This window comes from Atractosteus spatula, chromosome 9, assembly GCF_055471065.1.
Source record: "Atractosteus spatula isolate fAtrSpa1 chromosome 9, fAtrSpa1.hap1, whole genome shotgun sequence".
Classification (NCBI taxonomy): Eukaryota; Metazoa; Chordata; class Actinopteri; order Semionotiformes; family Lepisosteidae; genus Atractosteus; species Atractosteus spatula.
In genome coordinates this window covers 48594572-48613736 of record NC_142714.1, presented here as the reverse complement: position 1 = coordinate 48613736, position 19165 = coordinate 48594572, and the positions used below count along the sequence as shown (strand labels likewise).

At 50.4% G+C, this 19165-nt stretch overlaps 2 protein-coding genes across 2 annotated transcripts; one reads left to right on the top strand and one right to left on the bottom strand.

The window, feature by feature from the left end:
* Positions 1-1695: 1695 nt before the first annotated feature.
* On the top strand, positions 1696-8146 carry LOC148828719 (ras-related protein Rab-39B). The gene is made up of 3 exons (XM_088925866.1): positions 1696-2140; positions 3426-3650; positions 5482-8146. Exons 2-3 carry the CDS (start codon positions 3436-3438, stop codon positions 5906-5908), a joined length of 642 nt encoding a protein of 213 aa, XP_088781992.1. The 5' UTR covers positions 1696-2140; positions 3426-3435; the 3' UTR covers positions 5909-8146.
* A 4696-nt stretch (positions 8147-12842) lies between these two features.
* vbp1 (von Hippel-Lindau binding protein 1) lies at positions 12843-18662 on the bottom strand. The gene is made up of 6 exons (XM_088925903.1): positions 18560-18662; positions 16518-16642; positions 16036-16102; positions 15830-15928; positions 14473-14611; positions 12843-13441 (listed from the first exon to the last, which is right to left on the bottom strand). The coding sequence occupies exons 1-6, from the start codon at positions 18638-18640 to the stop codon at positions 13365-13367; spliced, it is 588 nt and encodes a 195-aa protein (XP_088782029.1). The 5' UTR covers positions 18641-18662; the 3' UTR covers positions 12843-13364.
* Positions 18663-19165: the final 503 nt, after the last annotated feature.

Below are 19165 nucleotides of genomic sequence, written 5' to 3'. Positions count from 1 at the left end.
GCCTCTGCTGGAGAAAGTTCAGCAAGAACCCCTGTGACCCCTGGAGCTCCTGCTGTACCCCTGTGACTCCCGGTGTACCCCTGGGGCTGCTATAGTACCCCTGGGGCTGCTGCTGTTCCCTGGGTTACAGATTCACCCCAGTCCTCCTGCAGAGCCGGGACAAGCATGAGCCCGTTCTCTGGGCTCTGAGCCCTGGCTGCCACATGTCCCAGCTCCTCCCACGCGTGTTCAGTGCAGCTGCAGTCTGGGGGCTGGGACAGCCGCAGCACAGCGGCCCGGATCTGTTCCCGAGCAGCAGGAGGACATGCGCCGCCCTGCTGGAATGGGCTCCCATCAGGAGGAGCTCCCAGGAGGAGCTCAGGTCAGCTCCCGGGACTTGATCATTGTAGCGCCTTGCAGTCAGGATGCCCTCGGTCACTGCTGGGGGAGTCCTGTAGAGACGGGACACTTCTGCCCAGACCGCTTGGGGTCCTCATTGATCTTGGTGCAGTGTCGTAGCCCATGGGGCACCGGATCTCCCCCGACCATCCACAGACGGTGCTGAGCTGCAATGTCTCGGCAGGCTGTGAGCCCCACAGAGGGCAAGCAATGTTCTGCCGATTGGGCCCGGCGTCCAGCGTACCAACGACAGGGAGGCGTGGAACTCTTGATAAGTGCGGGTGAATTGTCTCCTTTCTTTGTTTTTCCTTCTTTATCACCAGGCCTGACATTCACCAGACGAGATCGCCTCATCCCCAGCGCCCACTCAGCTCTCTCTCACTGACACGGCGACTTAGTGCTTGTAAAAACAGCACTGCGGGGCACTCAGCCCCGAAAGATCAGAGTGCTCAAATCGACAACAAAACATGTTCATGAACAGCCACACATAACTGCATAAAGAGCACGGTGATTTTATTTTGATGTTCAATATTCTGCAAAGCTGCAGAAACCAAGCAGGTGAAAGGAAGATGAATGCAGGTCTGAGTGGTGTAAGAGACAGACCCTGTATTGGGGGAACAGGCTTTCCAACTAAGTGATGGAGGCCCAGGCTCTGGGCTCCAGTCTCACATGGGGAAGCTGCTGATGCACCCTAGATGTACTGTACCATTTCACTCCCATTTACTGTAGTAAAATGCTCAGCTTTTACTACAAAAATAAATTGCTTTGGATAGAAACAATGCCTCGATGTATTAGTGATAAGGCTGGCTTTTAAGTGCCAGAAGCATGAGAAGTTGAACATGAGAAAAACTATTAAAATTTACATTTAGATGGATATCAAAATGCCAGCTCCTGTTAGACACTCACTGATAAGGAAATTGGAGTGCATGCTCACATCTGATTGTCTCTGTATGCTTTGAACTATCAGATTTGAACTAAATTTGCATGTTAATAGAGTTTTAATTAGAATTAATTCCAGTGCTAGGAGGCAATGCTACTCAATGATTGGTGCTTTGTTTCAAATCTGAGCAGGATTTACTTTAATTTATTAAAGTATTAATTTCAATGTTTTTTTAGCCAATTACTTGTAAAGCAGTTTCTGTGGTTAACATTAATTTAAACGAAATTAATGTAATTTGGATGAGACTTGGGGTCAATATATTCGCCCTGGATAAAAAAAATACAGGAAATAGCGATTTTCAGAAGGTTGGTAACTTTTATCATGATATTTATGGTAACTGCTTTGCGCATGTTGTGTAGGCGTTCCACAGGAAGTGCGTATTCCGCTTCTATTAGGAGTATTATGGCGCTGGTGCTGATGCTGGATGAGTCAGGCTATATGATGCTGTCGCTGCTGCCATTTCATCAGCAATTTTTCCCCAAACATCTCTCCATCTTTAAACATGGGAAAACTGGGATAAAATATTCCAGGTACGGGGAGAGAACGCAGTTTTTTTTACATTGTGAAGAATACATCTCTAAATTATGAAATAGTTTTTTTTCCCCAACAAAATAAAGCTAGCTGGCTGGAGGGCGAGCGGATTTTTCCCTTACGAGAGGTCGCTGTAAGACTAACTGGATTTTTTTTTTCCATTAAACATTTTGGGATAAGCTTTTATGCTTTCCTTTGGACTACCTAATCTGTGTGCATTTTCCGAGAGAACGTCTGTTCTGGACGATGGAATCTGCAGGCTACACACTCTGAGAAGCTTAACCGTGCACGGTAATTATGTGTAATTATTACATCGTCTCTTATTTTAATGCTTTCATTGCCACCGTTTAAAGTTAAGAGTGTTGTCACAAGGGGCCTTGTATGTCGTTTCACGATGTATTGAAAATACTCCCCCAGGTTCTTTGTATTTAAATACACGGTATTTTATAACAAAGCTCGATTATTTAATGTGAAAAGTAGGCGGTAGTTCCGTGGTGCTTAGCGGATTTCAATCTCGACGTTGTGTAACGTGAGCCCTAATACTACTTAAACTAACAGGAGTGATATCGTTGAAAATTATGCATAGCTTAAAAATCTTGTGTCCACAGACATTTCGTGCTGCTGATATTTGCAAAATGGAGGCTGTTCTGACCTTGGGGCTCTCCGAGACACATTATCTGTGTGTTTGGAGGCTGAAGGAGCTGTGTCCTGCTCACATGCGGCCACTACAGCGTCCGCTCTCGCATTTCCAGTTCGGTATCAGCGGACAATAGAGCGGAGACACGACCATCTGGGAGCTGAGCAGAGCATTTGCACGTCGGACAAGTGGCGCTTGTCGTTATTTTCGGGCGAGAAATGATGAGCAGCCTAAGCCATTTCCGCGCCACTTAAACTGGAGGCAAAATGAAGCAAAACCCCCAGAAAAAAAAGGGAAAAGGGGGAGTATTTAAAATATCCACACAGCTGTGTTTTCGAATGAGCCATGCGAGGCCTCCCCCTCTCTTCCTGAGCACGTCTGGTGGATTCCAGCATTGGGCATTAGCTCGATTTTCCTTGGGAGTTTCACACACAGTTGCAAGTTTTCCTTCTTGTAAAAAAAAAGCGTCTTTCCTGGATTTAATCGCGTAGTATCCTGGCGCCTGACGGTGGGCCTTGATTGGAAACCCCCCCCCCAAAAAAAATAATGTGAGTGCTATAACAAAACGTGCGCAAGCAAATGGGCTGTATTTCATTTACAAGGTTTAGATTAGAAACCTCTGTGTTGTGTAGCTGATTTTGATTAAAGCGAACGCGTCCACACGATGTCTGGCGCCGTTTAAAAGTGTCAACAGAGCGTTGTAATCAGAACGGAACCAGTCCAGCACTTTGGCATTCCTTTTAAAATAAAAGCAGCCAAGTACTGCTGTGCAAACAAAGAATCGCCGTGTTTTTGCTCCAGCCGCCCCTAGTTTAAATTCAGAAGCACCTCTCTCTTTGCTTATAAAAAAAAAACCGAGGGTAGGGGGCGGAGGTGGGCTCTGTTGACAATTTTACCGGGCAGCTGAGCAGTGCGGGTTTGGTTTGCTCTGTGTGACAGGCTGGACAACATGGAGGCTATATGGCTGTATCAGTTCCGGCTGATCGTGATCGGAGACTCCACCGTGGGGAAGTCGTGTCTGATTCGGCGGTTCACCGAGGGACGGTTCGCTCAGGTCTCTGACCCGACGGTTGGCGTGGACTTCTTTTCTCGCCTGGTGGAGATCGAGCCGGGGAAGCGCATCAAGCTACAGATCTGGGATACCGCTGGCCAGGAGCGATTCAGGTACCGGGAGAAGGGGCGTGTTTCTTGCGTGCGTCTCTTCGCCTGCTTTGAGTTTTGTGTATCAAAAAAGTTGCTGAAAAAAGGTGGTCTGTGATGCTACATACCTCACTTACCAAATTCTTATATGATTTTAAGGCCAAAAAAACAAACAAACTTGTACGAATTCTTGCGCGTATCCACAAAATAACTCCGGCAAGCTGGCAAAATGCGTTTGGAAGAGTTTTTCCCCTAAAAAGACGCATTTCACGGTCGGGTTTATAAATCCGGCGACTAGATTTTGTCTCCAAAAAATACAGTAGATTACCTCACCCGTATTTCCGCCGGTCCTCAGCGTCAGCTGATGTGGGCAGGAATTCGTAAATGAAAAGCCGGCGTTTGGAGACAGTGGGGTCATTACGCCCCAAGAATAAATCTTAGCGTCTGTGCGCTAATTAGGACAATGACATCAAACAGCGACAGGCAGAGCACCCGGGGGCGTGATGATGACGTCCGCGGTCGTTTTTATAAGAAATAGAAATACCTATTCAACGGTGCATCGCATAATCGTCTGAGTCATTTTTTTTGCTTTTTAAAAAACTAGGTTTCGTTTTTTTGAGCAAAAAAAAATATTTTATTTATTCGTTTTCAGCCCGATTATGCCGGTGATGAGTCCAGCCATTTTTAATACCGCAATCAGTCAGCGTAAAAAAATAGTTTTTTTTTTCTCAACTTGAGTAACTGTTACAGTGAGATTTAATCATCCTGTTATTAAACACCCTCAAATTACAGGCTGTCACACGAACTGTCACTTTACCATGGAGGGGTATTTCCATAAAGTAAGGATAAATCACAAAAGTACTCCAGTGGCACACGCGGTGTTGCCTCAGTGACTCCAGTACTCTCACTCTTCCGTTATTCCGAATATTACTTCGTTCAGCCTTTACAGCGGTTACAGCAGTGCAGATGAAGAAGTTATTCCACCCCGGGCAATATTCTTTGTCGATACTCCTGCTTCAGTTCGATATTTAGAGTCACAGCCTGACCCTGTAGTCCAATAGTCAGCCGTGCTGAAATAGAGGCAGAAATACGAGGTGAAAACTGAGGAATTCTGCAGTTTTGTGGGCTACTTTTCATATTTCTATTTATCATAGCTACTGTATATCACCCTGTAACTCACAGCGGGTAGCCCACTGGAGCTCAGCGGGTATGAGCCTGGTCAGCACCTGGATGAGAGACTCCTGGGAAAGCTGGGGTTGCTGCTGGAAGAGGTGTTAGTGGGGCCAGCGGGGGGCGCTCACCCTGTGGTCTGTGTGGGTCCTAATGCCCCAGTATAGTGACGGGGACACTATACTGTAAACAGGCGCCATCCTACAGATGACACGTAAAACCGAGGTCCTGACCCTTTGTGGTCATGAAAACTCCCAGGGCGTTTCTCGAAAAGAGTAGGGGTGTTACCCCAGTGTCCTGGCCAAAATTTACCCCAGGTCTTTACCAATCATGGCCTCCTAATAATCCCCATCTCTGAACTGGCTTCATCACTCTGTTCTCCTCCCCCCTGAGAGCTGGTGTGTGGGGACTGTTCTGGTGCACTCTGGCTGCCATCACATCATTCAGGTGGGGCTGCACACTGGTGGTGGTGGAGGGGATCCCCATTACCTGTAAAGCGCTTTGAGTAGAGTGTACCACGATCCAAGTGTACAGATTCGTATTTATTATATCACCATCCATACAGCAGGGCATTACTTAGGGCCACATGCTACTAAAGCTGTGTGAGCTGCTCGTGCTTTTCCTGCTGTCCTGCTGACCCCAAGCCCCTCTTCCCTCTCCCTCCCCCCCCCCCCCCCACCTGCAGGTCCATCACCCGGGCCTACTATCGCAACTCGGTGGGCGGGCTGCTGCTCTTCGACATCACCAACCGGCGCTCCTTCCAGAACGTGCACGAGTGGCTGGAGGAGGCGCGCAGCCACGTGCAGCCGCTGCAGATCGTCTTCGTGCTGGTGGGGCACAAGTGCGACCTGGAGGCCCAGCGGCAGGTGGGCCGGCAGGAGGCGGAGAAGCTGGCGGGGGCCTACGGCATGCGCTACGTGGAGACGTCGGCCCGCGACGCCATCAACGTGGAGAAGGCCTTCACCGAGCTGACGCGCGACATCTTCGAGCTGGTCAAGCGTGGCGACATCACCATCCAGGAGGGCTGGGAGGGTGTGAAGAGCGGCTTCGTGCCCAACGTGGTGCACTCGTCCGAGGAGGTGATGAAGAGCGACCGCCGGTGCCTCTGCTGATCTGCCGACCCCTCCCCCCCACTGAGCTGACCTCTCGAGCCCCCCCGTCCCCGCTCTCCCCTCCCCTCCTGAGGGGCCAAGGCCAGCGTGGCTGACCCACTCTCCCAGTGCCCCCCTGTGTGGTGTTTTCCTCGCCTTGCTTCAGCCAGACGGGCTGGAGGCTGCTTGCCCTCTCTCCCCCCTCCCCCACCGAGACCCTCTGATGACTCAAAAGCTGCTGCCCCCCCCCCACTCCAACCGCGGAACATCGTTCACCTGTCCGTGCCTGCGCCACAGAGACTCCCATCGGCGCAGACCACCCCAGTGCCAACCCCGGCGCCGGGCTCCCACCTGGCCCGGCCTCGCCTTTCTCCTGGTGCAGCAGGCCTCTCGCTCTCCGGGCTTCTGGGAGGCAGAGAGGGCGAGACTCCCAGCGGGACACCTAAAAGGGCCGGGACCCCCTCCCCCCCTGCCAACGTGTTGGGCCACTTGGATCCCCCCCGGTGAGGGACCACACGGGGGGGGGGGCAAGGCTCCGGCGAGGACCAGGCGTGGTGATCGTGAGCCGATCGAGGGCGCCAGTCTCTCGCCACACACGCGCACACGCACCAGTGCAAAGTCAAGACACCAGCCATTACAAAGCACAGCCCCCCCCCCCCCCCCCCAGCGATCCCCTCTAGCAGTGTAAGAACTTGGGAGACCCACCAGGACCCGTGACCGCACCCATCTTGCAGTTTGAGCGGCAGACAGTGCTGGGCTCGCCTGAAGACTGCAGCCAGTTTTTTAAAAATAATGAAAACCGACGGTCACGACTTGGGGAAAATCTCATCAGAACGCAAAGAGCCGTGCTTGTTCTCCTGCCTCTGCCTCTGCAGCTGTTGAACACTAATTTCTAGGTTGTTGTTTTTTTTTCCTTCTGGGCTGTTAAGCTGGCTTTGAGTTGGTCATCCGCATGGTACCCAACCCCGGTGAGCCAGGAGCGTTGTGTGGCAAGGGGGAGGAGCGGTCCGACCCCCCCCCCCGCAGGCCTGAGGTGAGCGCAGAGCAGGGGAGACCCACGGGCGCCGGCCAGAGGCAGCCTGCTTGTGCTGCGGCACTCCCGATGCTAAAAAGAGAAATGGAAACACTGAAAACAAACTTTAAAGAGGCAAAGGGATTGGTCGGGGAGGTGTGGGTTTGTCTCCACCCCCCCCACCGGATTCCACTTGGATTTTTGGGGGTGCTCAGCCCCCCCCCCAGCCCTCAGAAATGGCTCACTTTACTCTCCATGCTCTGCGTTGACCCCAGGTCTCCACTGTGGACTGAGTGAACCCGACACAACCTGCCCCTGCCCCTGCCCCTGCCCCTGCCCGTGTGTGTGTGTGTGTGTGTGTGTGTGTGTGTGTGTGTGTGTGTGTGTGTGTGTGTGTGTGTGTTTGAGACGGCTTCATTAACACAGGTTTCCCAGGTTTGACACCCGTTTGTCACCCGAATCCTCCTTTGAACGAGGCGCAAACTGAGGTGTCCACACGTTTCAGATTTCTTTTACTCCTGTTTCTTTTTGTGTTTGTGTTTTTAATGAAGGCTTTTAAAAAAAAAAAAAACATTCTCACAGCAGGTGGCAAGAAAGAGAAACCTCAGCCCACTAAACGAGAAAGATCTCGCTGGAAACCCGCTGAAAGGACTGGAGAGAGACTACTGTTCTCCTTTTTAAAGAACAATGGCATGGAATGTGAACGCAAAGGAACCGTGAAAGAAAAGGCAAATTTCCTTTTCATCCTCGACGCGTGCATGAATGCCCTAAGACCGATTTGCCTTTTCAAGCCACTTGGCCAGAGGCTGTCGGCTTCTGACAGCCCTCATCTCGCGGCGAGCCGCTGTTCTGTAAGGCTCGCACTCTGTGCTCGTCTCAGGATCCTTTCGAAAACGTTTTTTTTTTTTAAGCGCATTACGAAGTAGAGAAACGCATTTCCCATTTCCTTTCTTTTTGTCATTTGGAAAAACAACTAGTTCTGCTGATTTAGAAAATATTCCCATCTGTTTGGAAATCTAATACCCCCCCCCCCCCCCCCCCCCCATTTTACTAACGTTAGAGGCATTTTCAAAATCTTTTACCCAGAAAAAGATCCGTAAATGTGTTAAGTGTGCCTGTGGGTATTTCTGTGCCCTGTTCCACTCTGCGGCAGACGCGAGACTGCACTCTTATATAAGAATAAAGATGTGCCCCATACCGGTTGCATGTATATCAACTAATAAACGTCAAATCGCCTTCAAATCAAACATTCCTACATCCTGTTTTTCACCGTGGAATTCGATCTGGGAGTGCGTCTGCCACCCAGTATCAGTGCAGTCTCCCTTGGCCATCACTAACCCAGTGCGCCAACAGGCTGGTGCAGCACTTTCCACCCTCTGCCTGCTCTCCAGCTGAGCCCCTTTCTTGAACTAGTCCTTGTGTGTCCGCGGAGCTGCACAGCTGCCTGCAACAAGGTCCTGGGGATGTCTGACCAAGCAGGACACGACCAACACACCGACAGCCGTCTGTGGCCTGTTCCCACACGACCCGAAGACAAGAACGCAGTCCGCTCACAAGGTTCTCTTGGCAGAACTGGTGCCAACGGGCTCTGACCCGGCTGGGACAAGGGGTGGCTGTAATTACCGAGAGCCACCCGTCTGAAGTACAGCTCATAACCGTGCAAGACTGACTAGCTTTGGTGGCGGTGGTGGAGGAGGAGAGGGGCAGAGAGAGAGGTTAGGGTTCAAATGAAGGCTTGGGCTGGAGTGGGGCTGGCAGGAATCTCTCCCAGACGTCCTTGCCTCCATTTGTGAGGGGGAAGATGGGCTGAAGGAGAAGATAGAATCTGCTTTTTTTTTCCCCCCTCTACAGCCTCGGGCTCGGTGCCGGTAAGCAGGAGCCATGCTTTTGCTTCACAGAAATAAGGCAAATTCTGGGCTAGACTGGACTCAACAGCACACAGCTGAGCCAGGAACTTTTATATGTTCATACCCCTTCCTTTAGTCTGAACAGCACTCTTCTCTGCGACAGCTTTCTTAATTTCCCAGTGGCTTCTGTGTACTTTCTCACAGCCTGGCATCGCTGAGCTTTACCTATAAGATGCTGTGCTATACAGGACTGGGCTCCAACTTGGCTTCCTACAGCAATAGCACGGGTCTGAAATAATGTCAATCGAGAACGTCTGCTTCTCTGCTCTCTTTTTCGTTTGCTGTGTCCTAAGCTGTAGGTCCTGAAATGTGAATTTTCAACTCGAGCTGTTCAGTGTATGTAGCGGTCAAGGGTTTGGAAAAAGTACCTGTATCTAGCAAAAGAACTGAAAACTACTAAAAAAAAAAAATGTGACTTGTAAACCCTTTTTTCTGGTTAAAACAAAAAAAATGCGTCACGTGTTTTAATTCCACGTTTTAATTCCGCCAAGTGTGGTAAGGCTTATTAGATGGGTTGTTATTTGAAGAAACTGTTCATCTTCAAGGCCTGGACTCTCTTACTGAAACCCATACAGGTCTGCAGTGTCAGCCGCTGCTTTAATTAAAAGAGGGCTGAACTAAAAAATCATTGTTTAAAGGAAGCTGAAATCTAGGGCACTTATCTTGATTAGTTTTTCCACTATGTCCTAGCATAAACAATGAATACACAACCAATTGACAAATTACAGTTTTCAAGTTGTGGAAAACTAGTATGGTCCACATTATTTTCCAGACTAATATGATCGCATACTCTTCAAGGTTTAGCGTTGTAAAGCATTAAAGTACAACCCATAACACAAACACAAACAAGAATCTGACTCTATACAAGAAGTGTAATTTCTGTTGAGCCTGATGGTCATGTCGCTAACATTCCAACACCTATTAAACAAGATATATATAGCAGAGTTACTCTCTACCCAGAAACAGAAAGGTTTTCTGAACTGCCTAGCCTTTAGAACTCATCGACCTGCATATTCAGCCCGGCCCACCAGTTTGCTTAAGTACCAAACTAAACCACTAGATGGCAGCAAAGAACAAGTCAGTACTACCCACTCGGGGCTTTGTGCACTTTGGCAAATAAACCTGTCCAGTCCTGGTCCTGGAGGGCCAATTAATTAATTGCTTACACTTATGTAGCACATTTCTGGACACTCCACTCAAAGCGCTTTACAGGTAATGGGGACTCCCCTCCACCACCACCAATGTGCAGCATCCACCTGCAGACTGGCTAGCCTGTCTGCAGATGTTCTAGGTATCTTTAAAGCAGCACTCATAGGTTGTAGTGTTTGCATTGGTCCAATTACACCAGCAATTAAGCAGCTTTAGCTCATTAAGACTTGAATTACAAAGAAAACCTGGAACACACACACTGGACTCACCATAATCATGATTGCAAATCCCTGCCCTAGTCTCTACACAGGGCAATGTCAATTGACCATTTCTTGCTGGAGAAACAAGTTCACCCAGAGGTCCTTAGGTGTGGTTCTGTAGGCAGCTGAGCTGATCATCTCACAACAGGACAGGGCCTTGCCTTAACCAAACCCCAGAACCAAAAACACAGATGGGTGGAGCTGTAGAAATCATTATTATTTATATTCATGTTGCTGGGTGGCACAGTGGCTAGCATTGCTGGGTTCGATTCCTGGGGTGCAATGTGTGTGGAGTTTGTATGTTCTCCCCCTGTTCACGTGGGTTTCCTCTGGAGGCTCCAGCTTGCTCCCACAGCCCAAACACATACCGGGAGAGGTTAACTGGCACCTGGAAAATTGGTCATGGTGTGAGCATGTGTGTTTGTTTTGTACGGCCTAGCGTCCTGTCCGGGGTGTACCCGCCTTGCACCTGTTGCTTGCCAGGACAGACTCCGGCTCTCCTGTGACCCCCCCTGTTGGATAAAATGGTGAGATGACCGAATGGATTAAAGTTGCTGATTTTCCAATCTTTTAAGTTCCTGTTTCTCAGAGTTCATTCCCACCCCCACCCCCCCTCCAGCCCCTGCCTACGCTACATCTTAAACTGACCACATTCTGCACAATGGTGTGATGAGCAGCCTCTCCAGGCCAAGGGGTTAAACGCTGGCTGGCTGAGAGGGGCTGACTGGTGACAACAGGGCTTCTGGGATACCCTGGCAAAACAATTTTTACCATTCGGTGCGACCTTAAAAAAAAAAACAAGCTGAATGTGTGGCCAAGTGTGATGAAAAACAGGGATATTCTTCCAGCACAGCAAAACATCCTGTCACGACAGACAAGCTTTGAACCCACAAAGTGATCCAATTCTTGGACTATTAAGACATGAATCACAGGAGTGTCCAAGGGCCGTTCTTCAGCTTGTGTAAAACCCTAAATCACAGTGCAATGGAAATGTGGCCAGATTCATTTTCTTGGTGTGGTTTAAACCTAAAATTAAAAGAAAAAATGGACAAAAAAAAAACAAATTGCATTGAGCCAGAGGTCAGCAGTAAGTTCCCTCAGGGCACAGGCTTGAACTATAAGCTCTGATTTGCGAAACCGACTGCACTGTGTCATAAACTGACCAATTTTATCTTAAATTGTGGGTCACATGAAAATTATGGACACACGCTGAACCCTGAGCTCTGCTTTGAAGTGCTCCATCCCATGATTTTGTCTTTTGCTGTATTATGGTTTACGTTTCCGTTACAGTTGAAACAATGACATGTGTACATACAGTTCCAGTTGTGCTAGAGTCTGGATTTAAAGGCTAGTATCAGGGCTCTATAGACCTGCCCAAAAGACTAATAACTGGCTCACTGCCTTCAGAGGTCAGACAGAGTTTGGCTTACCCAACCAGGACCTCCTCTGCTTCCAGTAGTCCCCCAGACTTTTCAGACAGATTTCTAATCACATCAGCAAGGCACACATCACTCCCATATGTGCACATCACAAGGTGAACAGCTCAGTGGGCACTGCCTGTTGGCCACCACAGTGACTAACTCAGTGGGTGGAGCCTGTAGGGCACCAAGGTGGCCAGCCCAGTGGGCAGAGCCTGTAGGGCACCAAGAAGGCCGGCCGAGTGGGCGGAGCCTGCAGGGCACCAAGATGGCCAGCCGAGTGGGCGGAGCCTGCAGGGCACCAAGATGGCCGGCCGAGTGGGCGGAGCCTGCAGGGCACCAAGGTGGCCGGCCGAGTGGGCGGAGCCTGCAGGGCACCAAGGTGACCGGCGCAGTGGGCGGAGCCTGCGGGGCATCAAGATGGCTGGCTGAGTGGGCGGAGCCTGTAGGGCACCAAGGTGGCCGGCGCAGCGGGCGGAGCCTACAGGGCACCAAGATGGCCAGCTGAGTGGATGGAACCTGTAGGGCACCAAGGTGGGCGGAGCCTGTAGCTCATCACTTCCTCATTCTCCCTGCAGGGGGACAGGAGCCAGTACTGTGTAGCAAAATGTAAACCATCGGAGGCTCCAATTTAAGCGAGTGGTAATGGTAATTTTTAGTATAACCAAAACCATTTTTTTTTATTTAGACTTCTGAATTAATCACCATGTGAAACCAAGCAAAATTCCAGTGACTACTAATATTTTGGAACAACCTGCAACCTGGATGACTTTTTCCAGGCTCTACCACAACACGGTCTGAACAGACTACTAACAAATCCTTTAAAAACAACCCTTTGCCGTCGTGCTCTATATCCTGATGTAATGGATGTTACATAGGCGTGGTGGCATTGCACATTACACACTGCACACTGCCCACTTGACAATCCACACACAGAAATCCCTCCTGCTCTTCCACTGCCTCTACCTTCATTCCGCAAAACAAGCTCCCCTTTGCCGCTGGTCTTCAGAGGAGCACCCAGCAGCACTGCGCTTCAGTAACTTACCATTAGAGCTACTAAAAACCTTTTTGTTTCAATACAATATCGTGCAGCGCTGCGTCTACGGGATGTCATCATACACACAGCCCCCCCCCCGCGATCCAGCACACACGTTCACTCTTCTACACGAAACACACCCACAAACACAGCAGATCCGTCAGCTCATCATATCGGCCACTTCTATTTGAATCTTGTATTTAATAATACAGACAAATAAATACCACAAACGAACAGGCGGCCGTTCTCATGTCTGCACAGGAGAGGGGTGAACAAGAACGAAGGTTTTTCCCAGGAGGGGGCGACGAGGAACAGAGGCTGTGGGGGGAGGAGGGAGGAGGGATGTGACTGGCTTGGGCAGCGCTCGCCGCCGAGGCCGGATCAGAACCGTGACCGGCCCGGCTCGCTGGTTCATTCGGGCAAGGTGTGTCCACACAAAGACACGCGTCGACCACATCGCACCCGAGTCTCTGCGGACCTGCTCAAGCACCAGAGAGCAGCCACTCCAACGCCACCTCCCAGTCGGCTGCTTTTGGGGAAGAACAAAAAAGAAGAACTGTACCAGGGTGACCTATCTGCAGTCTCTCCGAATAAAAATAAAAAAATAGCTCGGCGACTTTTGTTTTCCGTTTTTTTTAAAGAAAAAAAAATAAAAAAAAGAGGTTTGGGCGGGCTCCTCGTGGGGCGTGGCTGTTTTAAGACTTGTCGGTGCTTTTCGAGCTGTTGTCCTTGCTCCTCCTCTTCACATCCCAGTTGTACACGCGCGCCATGTCTGGGGAAGCCGAGGTTAAGGAAACTCCGCGGTCGTCCACTCCGAGAGGCCTGCTGGACGGAAACACCTGGACCCCCGCAACACCGGAGCTGTACACCCCTAACTAGCTCTAGTGCACCCCAGAATTAACACCCAGCCACTTGGTGGAAGGTTTAACACCCATTCAGACCCTGTGCTCTGTAGCAGATAGCACTGAACACGCAGTGCTCATTAAGTGAAACGTACCACCAGAGCTGATGACTAATTTGAAGGTGCCACGTCAGAGAAGCTCTGTGTGAAAACTTCACAAAATCTGGGCCCCCTCCTGTTCTCGGTATGCACTTCCTGGGTTCTCTAATCTTCTTACATACTTCCCCTACCATCTCTACACTGATGTAGCCCAGATCTTTCTTTTGAGCCAAAAAAGATCTTCCAAGCAAAAGAATGCCCCAGGCCTAGACTGAAGAAGGAATGGAAACGTATCTGGTGCATTAGCAAAGTAATACTAGACTGCTTTTAAAAAGTCACATATACATTTGCAGGAGTAAGTATGATTAGTTTTTGGGGGAAGTCGATCTTGCTTTCTTCGCACATACGCTAATGTAAGATGAGGTATCAGACAGCTAGTCTTGTTAGCTAGAGCTCTAGGACCACAGGAAAACGTAACATCTCTCAGAGGTGGCCTCGAGGTCACCTTGCACTGGCAGCTTAGCGACTGCCAAGATCTAAAATTGGGTATAGATTTTTTTTCCTTTTAAGGGATTTTTGCTTTTCAACGTAAAATTGCTGTGTGATGTCTCCTACCTAGATAAAAAGCATTAAAAAAATTACGTGCTATTTAGAGAAACGTTTTCCTTTCTCCCGCGTTCCGAGAGACGAAAAGGCTTTTGTAAGACATCGAAATAAACTCTTTTGCTTTTGACTATCTCTTCACCACGAGTCGCGCGCGGCCTAATTACTTCCGCTCCTCAGAAGGAACCTTTCCCGTTACCCCGGCCTACCCTGGGGAGGCAGAGGAAGCACGGGCGCTGCTCTCCAGAGGACAAGGATACTGACTTCAGTGGTGGTGAACTGGTCCCGCAGGAAGTCCAGGTCCTCCTCCAGTGACTCCAGGTTGCGTGTGGCCGTGGCCAAGTTCTTCTCCAGCAGAGCCTGGGCTTCATCGATGTCATACTCCAACATCACATTGGCCTGGGGGAGACACTGCCGGTGACTTATGGCCCTTCCCCCCCCCCCCCGCCGCTAAATGCTCTTTTTGAGACAGAATGTCAAACCGTGCCCGCGCATCTGAGGCTGATCCAACAGTAAAAGGTTCTAAGGAACAAGCAAATGCTGAAACATGGGAAAGAAGTACAGCATTTCGGATGATGTCAGGTGTGATAGAGAGTAAGGTGGCAGGACTGTAAAGAACAGGAGAATAAAGGAGAGTCCTTCAAGCTGATTAACTTAAGTTTCTGTTAGTTTAGCTCCTCCCGGTCGCCCCAGCGGAGATGCAGAGCTCCCCCCGGTCGCCCCAGAGGAGACGCAGAGCTCCCCCTGGTCGCCCCAGCGGAGATGCAGAGCTCCCCCCGGTCGCCCCAGCGGAGACGCAGAGCTCCCCCCGGTCGCCCCAGCGGAGATGCAGAGCTCCCCCCGGTCGCCCCAGAGGAGACGCAGAGCTCCCCCCGGTCGCCCCAGAGGAGACGCAGAGCTCCCCCCGGTCACCCCAGCGGAGACGCAGAGCTCCCCCCGGTCGCCCCAGAGGAGACGCAGAGCTCCCCCCGGTCGCCCCAAAAGGGGACGCAGAGCTCCCCCCGGTCGCCCCAGAGGAGACGCAGAGCTCCCCCCGGTCGCCCCAAAAGGGGACGCAGAGCTCCCCCCGGTCGCCCCAGAGGAGACGCAGAGCTCCCCCCGGTCGCCCCAAAAGGGGACGCAGAGCTCCCCCCGGTCGCCCCAGCGGAGACGCAGAGCTCCCCCCGGTCGCCCCAGAGGAGACGCAGAGCTCCCTCCGGTCGTCCCAGAGGAGACGCAGAGCTCCCCCCGGTCGTCCCAGAGGAGACGCAGAGCTCCCCCCGGTCACCCCAGAGGGACGCAGAGCTCCCCCCGGTCGCCCCAGCGGAGATGCAGAGCTCCCCCCGGTCGCCCCAGAGGAGACGCAGAGCTCCCCCCGGTCGCCCCAGAGGGACGCAGAGCTCCCCCCGGTCGCCCCAGAGGGACGCAGAGCTCCCCCCGGTCGCCCCAGAGGAGACGCAGAGCTCCCCCCGGTCACCCCAAAAGGGGACGCAGAGCTCCCCCTGGTCGCCCCAGAGGAGACGCAGAGCTCCCCCTGGTCAACCTAAAGTTAACACTACAATGTCTCTGCTCGTTACAATAACCGTCAACTTAACGCAATTTACTAATGAGACGTAGTAGTATGGATTAAATACTTACACCAAGCCACAAACAGACTTTATCTGTGGGGGGTACCAAGGCCTTGCAATACAGGTTATCAGCCAGCAGGAAGTGGGTTTCCAAAGGATCTGTGGTGTCCTAAGGCAGGTGGAAATAAAATCACAGTAAGCAGCTGTAAAACACACAAGAGGGGTGGAAAAGAAATTAGACCCGGTGGGCAGTGACCCCATGCGGCCGAGATGTACCTTTTTCTTCTGCATGTGTTTTAAAATTTCGAGTGTTTGCTTAATTTGGGGGATCTGGCTTTTCAATCTGAAAAGAGACAAAAACAGGAAAGCTGGGAGGTTAATGGGCAAGACCGTCTTCCATCACTCCGGGACACCTGGAGGACGAGTCTCCGGACGCAGGACCGGGAGCAGTTTGACAGCATTCCGTCACAAAGCCCTGAAATAATGGCTCTCTCTTTATGCGCCACTATATTACGCAAGCTCTGTTCACGGGCAGCAAATGCTTTCTGCTCCCCGAAAACTCCCCGTTTCTCAAAACAGGCAGTTTTTAAATCCCACTTAATGGTGAACAGCTTCAGACTCCTCCTAATCACTTAACCTCAAGACTGACTGGAGCAATACAACCCTTTCCTTCGAGTATTCAGACCAACAGTTTAGCAAGACCTATAACTCCCCTCACACCCACGTGCGACGGGCAGCAGAGACGCCGTCGGGCTCACCTCAGCTTCTTCTGCGCCAGGTTGAGCTCCATGAACTTGTACTTCTGATACTGCTCATCCAGCTTCCGCAGGACAGCGTCAGCCGTCTCATTGCCAGGCTGCTTCATGAAGGCGTCCACATCCTCCTGCGAGAGAGAGGATCTGTGAAATTACCCTTCCTGATAGTTCATTGACCAACTTTACTCGGCTGACTCTTTTATCCAAAGCATCACGTTTCTACCCTTTATTTACCACTGGGTATTTCACTAGGGCAGTCTGATTGATGTACTTTGCTCAGGGGTACAGCAGGAAGTGCCCCTACGGAGATTTGAACCCACAACCTTCCAGTTACAAGTCCAGAACCCTGACCACTCCCCCCCCCTGCTGCCATATATGGCCATCGGGGCGGTTACTCCTCCCACTTCCTGTCACCATGGTAACCCGTTGGCACACTAACCCTCATGTTTAGAACCACAAAGGCAAAATCTCTTCCATACTGGGTAACAGGAACTGAACTGTTTTGTTATCGGCTTTGTGAAATTGCTCAGGAATGCATTGATAAAGCCGGACTTTCTGCTACATCGAGACTTCGGCAGCTATTTAATCCTGAGTGTAGGCCCCTGTCATGGCAGACGTGCCCTACTCTAGTAGAACAAGACTCCACTTGAACAAGACTCTTGTTCAAAGAGGCACTAGTGAACAAGAGCCCTCTGCCCAAGCACAGTTCTAGTACAATACAGCAGGCTCCTTCCTGATTTGCTCTTGAATCCTGAACTGAATTCAGAACTAAGAGAACAAGAGGCAGATGGAGCTGGGACCAGGAAGGCACGTGATCAGAAAGGTCAGGGATTTAATTAATTGTGCCGACATTGCCCCCAAGAACCACATTCAGGAAGACTCGGGTTCCAACCCTGGGCTCAGAAGCTTAACTGTTTTGAAAATGATACTAGCTCTGGGTCTGCTTCAGTCCCATTAATCAGCCCGGAAGACGTCTTTATTCGTCGTGTCTCCCAATATAAAAGCAGTCGGGGGCTTATCACGGCTCTGTAGAGTCTCCACTCAGGAGACAGTTGTTCTCGTGCCTGAACATGTTAAAAAAAACGGTTTCACTAAGAAAATAATCTATGTAATTTTGGGCCAAAACGTTTTTTTTTCCATAATTTGCCCTGTAAAAAAATCCAGATTACATTTACACAGAAACAACTCAGCAGCGACTCGAAAAATACACCAGTACGGGCGATAGCACAGAAACATAACAATAAAGACAAAGGGGCATGGAATATGCCATCACCACTTTTGGTAATGAACTATTGCAACGTATGATTTGCTCTGATTTCTTAACCGGACCTCAAACGGACGTTTCGTTTACGATCCTCGGTCACGCCATCTAACGACGATGGAGCAAGTGGGGTTCTCGCTGTGGAGCAGAGACGGGGTCCACCTCCTTCTCCGCAAACGGCAAGCGCGTCTCCACGACCTGAGCCGAGGTCCTAACCCAACAGGCAGTGACTCATCTGCACCGCGCTGGAGCCCGCGGCCGGAAGGGCTCCTGAACTGAAATATTAACGCTATCAAACCCGCACCCCAGCCGAACTGCTAAAAAAATATATATTTTTTTTAAATAAAATAATACAAAATACGCCGATCCAGCCCCCCTGACTATCTTTTAATGTTGGTCGGAACTTGAACCTCCGAAGATTGTAGTTGACACAAGACATTCAATCGACTTACTTCCACGATACAGTGGTAACCATTGGATACCATAAAATTTATGCTCTGGGTGTGGAGGTATGTTTAAAAATGCATTTGAGCTCTAAGGGTGCGGGCTGCTCAATGCCCCCATTGTCGTCCGTCCGCAAGCGAGACCACCCTTTTCCTTGTAGTCTCAGATCCCGGTGCTTAGCTTTCATAGTCGAAGTGCCTCTAACTGCCTTTTAAGGATGTGGATGGCTAGCTACTGTAATATCGGATTCTCCTTTCTGCACGGAGTTCTCCCAGCCCTTCATCGTCAATAATTCTCCACATGTAAAAAGGCACAACAGACGTTGCCTTTGGCCTCTTACCACAAATACAGCCTCCGGGATGCCTAAGTGTTTTCGCTTGCCTGCTGCCACAGCATTGCTGCTCTCCGTGGTCGCCGCCATCTTGGACAGATTTCCCCTCACGCCATGCAGCGGCGCTGACGTTGTGCGTAGCGAACGTGGACCCCACCCATCACCTTTCCCCGCCTCCTCAGCCGCAACTGCAGCGCTGATTGGACGTCAGGGAGAACGGCTCGAACGGGTAGGACCTATCGTAGAGAAACGCAGCCGGATATGGGCGAGTCCCTCGCTAGGCTTTCTGGAGAGTGTAGTTTAATCTTTCGTTTCTTTGTCCAAGGTGGGGGAACAAGTTAGGGCGGGGGGGGATCCTGGTGTTGTAAATTTAAGGCTACTCCTGAAATGATGATAATTTATTTTCGGGAGGAAATCGTTTAAAACACCGTCATCGTGAAATCTGACACTAAAAGCAAGGCTTTGAATTTAAACAGCTGAGCAGTTATCACAATCAAAATATGCAACGTAGCCTTTATGACAAGTAGTTAATCCCGTGGATCCATTCATTTTCTAACTGCTTTATCCAATTCAGGGGGTGTCATGCCTATCCCAGCAAGCAACAGGCACAAGGCA